Raw genomic sequence first — 8,677 nt, forward strand, 5'->3', positions numbered from 1 at the left:
AATGACATCAAGGAAGCTCATCAATGGTGACATGAGTTGACCACACTTGTCGCTTAAAGGTGGAGGGTAGCTCACTTGTCTTTGGTGGAAAATATAACCCACTTGAGTCACCATTGGTAACCTTTCTTAGTGTTGTTGGATTCATCTTGTCGAGATCTTTTGGATGGTACCGATGGTGTTATAATCGGAGTTTTAGTGCATCTCTAGTGTAACATCCCTAAATTTTATCCTGAATATTTGGTAATTTAATAACTAGTTTATCCATTACAAGTAAAAAACCAACAATTGTTTTTCAATTGTCCTTCAGACTTACATTCCATACCTAGTAACCCTTCCTAATAATTCAAAATCACTTTCTCTTAATCTAATATTTCCAAGATCTTTAAGAATTTCAGTAGAGTTTCCTCTATCTGAATCACTAAATATTTCTTCTTTCCTAAGGCCACACAACTAGCATGTTACCATTCAAACAATTTAGAATAACGTATATTTACATTTTAGACTTATAAACATAACTAACAAATAAATACTTAATTTATACTTACATGTATCTCAAAATAAAATTATTTTCATTACATGCCACAAAATTCAAATTTAGTTCTATACAATCCCAAAATATATATGATACGATGTTATTATACATAATCATTTTCTAAGTTGTAGAAGATATTGCATTAATAATTTGCTACTCCTTTTTGGTTTGTGATGAACTTGAAATTAATTAAATAGCATTATAAGAATCTAGATACTATTACGAATATTAGAACTCAAGCACCATCACTATAATGACTATGTTTTTTATATTTTAAAAAATGAAATGTTCAATTCATCTTTTTCATGTGACTACTATCCAAAATCAGTCATCGTTATTTGGCCTAATTTAATCTCAGGCATCTCACATAAATATCAAAATTTCCAGGACATCCCCTACGGATGATCATGACTCTAGCTGAACCCTTATGGTTTTTTCTTACCTCCGGCAAACCCTCATGCTTGCCAATGAACTCCAGCAAACCCTTCTGCTTGCCATCAACTTATAAATCTTTCAATATTTTTCTTGTCTCTTCATTTTTATGATCAAACAACCAACATTTCAATCTCTTACATTTAAGTAATTTGCATTAACATGATTTTAAGAATTTAATAAAAATAAGACGACAAACACCTACATGCTCCTCTTGTAGGTCTAACTCCTCTCGCCTGTAGTCTTACTCCTGAAACCTTGCTTGTATCAATAAGATGCATTTCATTAATAAGTCATTCCATTCATTGAATTAAAAAACTCACTTTAATTCTTTTTTTAGCTTTTTTACCTAATAGTATTCTTTGTCATCATTCTTTAAGTTTCGACACCACATATATATGTTCACAAAACACATTTAAACCACAATTTTATACTTCTCGAACACTAATTTATTTTTAACACCTTAAAGATTAAAAATCACTATATGCATATTTGGTACATGTGCACGTTCGCAATTATACATATTAATATTTTCCATCCATACGAATCATCATCTCTCATCATTTATTCAATTTAAATCTATTTTATTTTTAAGCCCTTCTTAAAAGTGTACTAAAAATTTCTCAATTCCTACTAACAAGTTCTAAAATCATTCCCATATATTATTTCCTCCCTTTACATGCTAACATATTCAATTCATGCAAATCTCCAATCAATCAACCAAAACCCCTTAAAGTTCTTAGTCCAAGTCATTGGAAGTTCTCACCCTTTCCCATTTTCCTTTTAATGTGGTTGGCCATTATTTAGAATTATTTACATCATATTTCATCCCAATAACATCACACTATCACAATTTCACATTTCCCCCCAATTTATCATGTAAGAACCCTTATTTAAAATTGAAGAATGTTGCTTAAAATTTGTTAATCTCCACTTAACTTGTACAAACGAGTTTATAGCTTTTTACCCAACAATTTTATGAGCTTTAAATGCTAACCAATCAATTTTTTTTGCCCCTCCTTTTCTTCTTCTTATGTCATGAGCTTTCTCTTTCTATTCTCTTTCTCTCACTTAATTCTTCTCTTAAATCTTTGTGTTAGGTGTGTTTAAACACTTATTTCTTTATCTATCTTACCCTAATTATTGGTTTCTCTCAAGGATTTTTAATGGTGGAAGCTCGATTTTTTTTCTTCCTCCCTTATTTTCTAGCTCTAGTCAATAGTTTAAAGAAAAAGAAGAAGCTGAAATTTCCAACTTATCCAACTTATTTACATAAATGTCATTAATAACCCCATATGTTTTTTTTTTCAGACTTTTGACATTCTTGTATGGTTTTTCTGAACTTTGATTGCCTTAAAATTTTAATATAAGATAAAAAAAAAAAAATGTTAGGAGACTCCTTGTAAAATCTAAGCTTGATTTGAAGTTCGGATTGTAAATTATGTTTGATAGTGTAAAACTAGTTGATAGGTGATTTTACATCAAAGTTTGAATTTTCTTGTGTCATTATTGCATGGATCTAATAAGTTATTTCATTAAATTCTGGAGATCATTTCCTTATTTTAAAATTTATTTATTTATTTATTCATCATTTAATTTATTTATGGACTTATTATTATTTTACAGTAACGTTATTAATTTTTAATCAGGGTTTACATCACCACTTTTTCATGCTACTTTTTTTTTAAACTCATTTTAATTTTAATTTTAATTTACTTATTTCTTTTTATTTTATTTTAGATTTCTAGAGTAACACATATGAGTTTTTTTTTTCTCTTGTTCATTTAATATTTTTTTTATTAAATATCATTATTCTAAATATAAAAAATTATAATAGTTGCATTTTTAATTACAATAGGTAAAACTGTGCTATTCTGTTAATTTTTTTTAATTATTTATTATTTCTTCAATATTGTTTTAAGAATATGCTAAATAAAAAAATAAGCGGAAATTTAAAGAAAAAACCCACGCCAAAATCGGAAACAAGCAGGCAGCACACTTTAACAGCTATAAATAGCCGACCTTTCTTTATACAACGAAGCTCCTTCTCCTTTTCTCTCTCTCTCCTTCCCTCCCTCCCCCTACCACCGCGCCATCTACTGGAAGTTCCTTCACTTTTTCTCCATTTCCCCTTTACATACGAATAAAATACACTCACTCAATCACTCCCTAGTCCTTTCAGCTTCTCTCGACTCCGATCCCATTAACAATATATAAAAAGAATTCCAAACAAAACACCAACCTCCTTTCCCTTTCCCCTTTTTTCTTTATCAAAACCAACCCATTTCTACTCTTTATCCCAAACTATACAACAATGGTAGACGTGGACCGGAGAATGACCGGCCTTAACCCGGCCCATATTGCCGGTTTACGCCGTCTCTCTGCTCGAGCCGCTGCCCCATCAACTACAACAACACTCCCAGCTCGCAACAGCCTCCTTTCTTTCTCTTCATTAGCTGATAAAGTAATAACCCATTTGCGCAATTCTGGTATCCAAGTCCAGCCCGGTCTTACCGATTCTGAATTCGCTCGATCCGAAGCTGAGTTCGGCTTCGCTTTCCCACCTGACCTCCACGCCGTCCTCTCTGCTGGCCTCCCTGTCGGCGCAGGATTCCCCGACTGGCGTTCTGCAGGTGCACGCCTCCACCTACGCGCCTCTCTAGACCTTCCTATCGCCGCTATATGCTTCCAAATTGCACGAAACACTTTATGGTCGAAATCTTGGGGCCCGAGACCTTCCGACCCGGAAAAAGCCTTACGGATCGCTAGAAATTCGCTTAAAAGAGCCCCTCTTTTGATTCCCATTTTTAACCATTGTTACATTCCTTGTCAACCATCATTAGCGGGTAACCCGATTTTCTTTGTCGATGAAAATCGGATCTTTTGTTGCGGGTTGGACCTATCAGACTTTTTTGACCGTGAATATCTTTTCCGGAGCTCGAAATCTGACCCGATTATTATAAAAAAGCAAAAGTCTGTTAGTGAGAAATCTACTGGTTTATCCAATAATCCCTCGCGGAAGAGTTTGGATACGGGTCTGGTAAACGGGTCGAGGACACCCAGATGGGTAGAGTTTTGGAGTGACGCGGTGGTGGACAGGAGAAGGAGGAATTCAGCATCGTCTTCGTCGGGATCTTCGTCGCCGGAACGGTTTTTTGAGATGCCAAGATCCGAAATACCGAGATGGGTGGGGGATTATATACAGCAAATCGGGTCGGTTTTGAGAGAAGGCGGGTGGAGGGAGTCCGACATCGATGAAATGGTTCAAGTATCAGCTTCGGGTTTCTTTGAGGGTGAAATGGTAATTTTAGATAATCAAGCAATCCTAGATGCTTTGCTTTTGAAAGTGGATCGGTTTTCGGACTCGCTCCGCAAAGCTGGGTGGAGCTCCGAGGAAGTATCGGATGCTTTGGGGTTTGATTTTAGAGCAGAGAAGGAGAGGAAACCGGTGAAAACATTGTCGCCTGAACTTGTTGAGAAAATTGGGAAATTGGCTGAGTCGGTTTCCCGGTGATGATTAAAGTGACATCACAAATATATGAGTGTGTGTTTTATATGTTTTATTTTTTTCAAGGGTTTCTCGGGGTTGGGTTTTTTTTTTTCAGATAGAAATGGGAAACTTGAGAAATTTATGTATATGGGGAAACGAGTTGTACTATGAATCGAAGCGAATGAAAGACTTGAAAGGGAGAAAAGAAAAGGAGAAGTTCAAATTTCTATATCATCCATGTTGTATAAATAATTAAATGAATATATATATATATATATATATAGCTGTTTTCTTGTTGTTCAATTTATGTTCTCTTTTCTTTGTTGTTATGGAGTAATATATGCAACTATTTTGGTTAGAGTAAAAAAACAATTTATTTAAAAATATATTAAAAAAATATTTTTAATATCAATACATTAAAATAATTTAAAATATAAAAACAATTAAGCTATAAGCTTTGTTAATTTGTCAAATGAAATCTAAAAACAAGTGGGTGTTCATAATGCGTGTGCTTTTATGTTTTAAAGTATTTTTTAATTAAAAATATATAAAAATAATATATATATTTTATAAAAATATTATTTTTAACATCAGTATTTCTGAAAAAAAAATTAAAGTAAAATATTAAAAAATCCTAATTTTTTCAAAAACAACTTGAAAAAAAAAATTAGGATTGTATTAAAAATATGGATATTGAATAAAGAGCTTGTGCTCTATAATGGAGCTTAACCGGCTCAACTCTCTAAATCGGCATCAAGGGCACGTGTGCTCTTTATATTTTTATAGAAAGAGAGACGTTACTGGGACCCATCCCTCTGTATTATATATATATATATATATATATACGCAGTCTGTGTTTGGGAGGTGTGAGTGGGAACAAGCAGGCCTCTAGTGGGAAAATGTTAGCCGTTGCCTGGTGCCTTATTTACTGTTAGAACTTATCATTATCAAGGCAAACCCAGGTGTCAAACTCCGGCGTCGTTTAGCCACACAAAATGTCGTTTTTGTTTTTGTTTCTGTCTGTGTCTGTGGTTTACTGTTAGCTTTTGCTTTCATATTTTTCTTTTCCAGGTTAGGAATTTCTTGGGAAAGAAAAAAAAAAAAAAGAAAAGAGAAAAAGGTAGAGAGTGGCATACAAAAATCTTGTTTGATTTTGATACAAACCAGCAAAGGCTACCACGCGAGGGGTAAATTAGAGTAGTTTCCACTTCTTTTAAGAAGGATACAAATTTTGAGTTTTGACAGAGAGAAATTGGATGCTAGTGGTAGCATTATTTTTGCTTCTCTTGGAATTTGCGATAAAGATATTGGGTTTTCAGAGGAATTGTTTTTGCATTTTAAAAAAATATCTTTTAAAAATAATAATTTATTTATATATTTTTAGTACTATTAAAAATATATTTTTTAAAATAAAAAAAATATTATTTTAATATATTTATAAAAAAATATATTTTTAAAAATAACTTCTACAATGTAAACTGCCCACACCATGAGCTTTCAAGGGTGCTTGGAAGTATAGTTACAATAGTTTTTTAAAGTACTTTTTACTCGGAAATGTATTAGAATATTATTTTTTTATTTTTAAAAAATTATTTTTAATATTAACGCATTAAAATGATTTAAAAATATTAATTTAAAGAAAAAAATATAAAAAAATTATTTTTTATAAATATAAAAATAAATAGAGTTAAAGAAGCACAGAAACGACAGAGATTGTTTTTACTTTTTACTGTCCGTGTGTGTGTATTTTATGGGTGGAAAATTGGGATGTGAAAGAAATTGGCAACCTGATTTGGAAGGTAGCAGCCAGTAAAGAAATATCTAGAGTGGGGGCCACATGATGCGTGTGGGGTCCTCAAGAAGGCCCTGAGATGGGATAGTTAAGGAGGAAGCCAAAGGTGGTCTTTCACAGTTTTCACACCCCCTTGTTTTTTTTTTTTTGCTTTTGGGGAAGGAGATGAGAGTGGTACCATAACGTGTTGTTTTCTTTTTGTCAATGATCAATTTGTAAACACTCGGGGAAGCATCTAATCCAGGGCGGTTGTGGGTCCACATGTGGAGGAGCGTCAAGACTGGTACGGTCTCCGGCAGAGTTTTGGATTTCTAGGTCATATAATTTTGAAACTTGAGGTCGGGCAATGGGAATAGTGGCTTGAACTTTTAAGCCCTTTTTCTGTACTAAGTTGGGCCACATTTCACCTACTAGAGGTTTTCTAACTTTCATGTTATATTTGCGTTGTGTTTAATGGCTTCCCTTTTGAGGTGAAAGTGAATTTCATTGCAATCACGAATCATTGAGCTCAAAAGTCGGTTTTGTTGTGTGAATTTATGGCATATTTTCTACTAGCCTTTTCAATACTAATAATATGGTTTACTAACTTGGTCAAATTTCCATCCAAAATTATTGGGAATGCTTTCTACTTTCTTTTACTACTCTTGTGGCTTAGTTGTGTAGCATCCAATGATAATGGAGAGGGCCATCTCTTCTTGCACTTCTAACTCCCAAATTCTTTCTATGGGATGCCGTCTGTGATGTTTCATGACCCAAATCTCGACCGATTTTGTGTTTATTCTCATTAGGTGATGCTGATGATATGATTATTGGTACTACCAAAATTGAGAATTCATAAGAAATACAGTAAAGACAAACCATGGCCTCCCATCATTAAGCTTGGAGTGGCTGTTATCTCCAATTATGTGCCAAATGAAATGAACATGCAAGACACTTATGGTTTTCTGATGGTTTTCCAAAACATATATATGCAAAGCTAATGATAGATTTAAAAATTTTTGGGAGTTTCAATGATTGTGGTTGATATATCTAGAGTTGTTTAGAGTTTATATAAAGATTACCTGAATATCATATGTTTTTTTTTTTTACTTTGAATAGTTGCTTCAACACTGAATTGTCACAAATCACAAGTCGTCCAAGTGTCCAGTCTCTAACGGTAATCTACACCAACCACCAATAAGAAATCTCCTTAACCCTTTTAGAAGAAAGAGATTGATATACCTTAGAGTGCTAGCTTTTTTTTGTGTGTGTGTTTTATGTGTTTCTGTATTGTACTCTACTTAGTTTAGAAAATAAAAGGTATAACATTCTATTTGTAAAGAAACCTAAAAACTCTATAAATGATAAAATATCAATTTACCCCTTAAATAATATTACATATATTATATTAGGATAATTTTAGAAATTTACTCAATCAAATCCCTACTTGATTTTTTCTAAGTCTAGAATTGTAATCCACTGTATTAATTACATTTTAGTCCTCAATTCCAAAAAATTATTTACAATCAAGTCACACTTAATTAATCATTCTATTTTATTTTCTGATTAGTGGCTTTTATATATCTGGCCCATTAGGTTTCCTAACAAGTTGGTCCAAATACAAATTATAATTCTAAATAAAATAGAATTAAATAATTTAATTTATTATCAGTTCAATAATTAATGAATTTATATTTTAAGATCATGTACAATGCCTAGCAACCTATCATGATTCTCTAAATATTAAAAAAAGTATAAATGATTTAACTTAACCTTTCAATGATCAATTTCTCAATGCAATTATTATCATTTTATCAAGAATGTTTTGATTTAGATATTATAGCATGGAGTGTGTCTGCTTTGTTAAATTATTTTAGTTCTCAATACTATAAACATTAATTTTTTGAATAAGATTTGAAACTTTTTTTTTTCAAATTTCATTCCACTTTGACTAAGAATTTCATAATCAATAATATTTGAGAACATATGAAATATTTTTTTTAATTCATCTAGGGTGATGAATCCTCTCTTGATTACTTACATATCTTCATATAGTTTATGTTATACCTAATATTTACTTGTTTGTTACCCTTGATTAGGATAACATGTGATCAGGATCAAATCATAACACTTCTCATATAAGACAACTTAGTGATTTCAAGTCTAAGGATCACTTACATAATTATCACGTGAGCCTTTCCATAAGTATAGATAATCTCTCCATAAAAATTCTCTTACAATTCAGTTTAAAATACATGTTATCTGACAAGCACCTGTATTTGAGGACAAAGGAAAGTGAGGAAGATGTTGATTAATATAGTAAAAAAATATATGCATACATGATGGAAAGAGAATAGGAGTTTTAAGTAGGAACTTGGAATTGGAAGAGCAATGTTACATTTGATTATTGAAGTAGGTACTTGGTAACTTATAGAAATCCTTTTTTGCCATT

At 32.2% G+C, this 8,677-nt stretch overlaps 1 protein-coding gene across 1 annotated transcript; it reads left to right on the top strand.

Moving 5' to 3' along the window:
- The first annotated feature begins 2,943 nt into the window (after positions 1 to 2,943).
- On the top strand, positions 2,944 to 4,688 carry LOC7489732 (uncharacterized). The gene has a single exon (XM_002306433.4). It carries the CDS (start codon positions 3,279 to 3,281, stop codon positions 4,476 to 4,478), a length of 1,200 nt encoding a protein of 399 aa, XP_002306469.3. The 5' UTR covers positions 2,944 to 3,278; the 3' UTR covers positions 4,479 to 4,688.
- The last annotated feature ends 3,989 nt before the right edge of the window (positions 4,689 to 8,677 follow it).

Source organism: Populus trichocarpa, chromosome 5, assembly GCF_000002775.5.
Source record: "Populus trichocarpa isolate Nisqually-1 chromosome 5, P.trichocarpa_v4.1, whole genome shotgun sequence".
Lineage (NCBI taxonomy): Eukaryota > Viridiplantae > Streptophyta > Magnoliopsida > Malpighiales > Salicaceae > Populus > Populus trichocarpa.

Excerpts from the sequence above, each read along its gene's own strand:
- LOC7489732 (XM_002306433.4), top strand. The coding sequence starts at position 3,279 with ATGGTAGACGTGGACCGGAGAATGACCGGCCTTAACCCGGCCCATATT.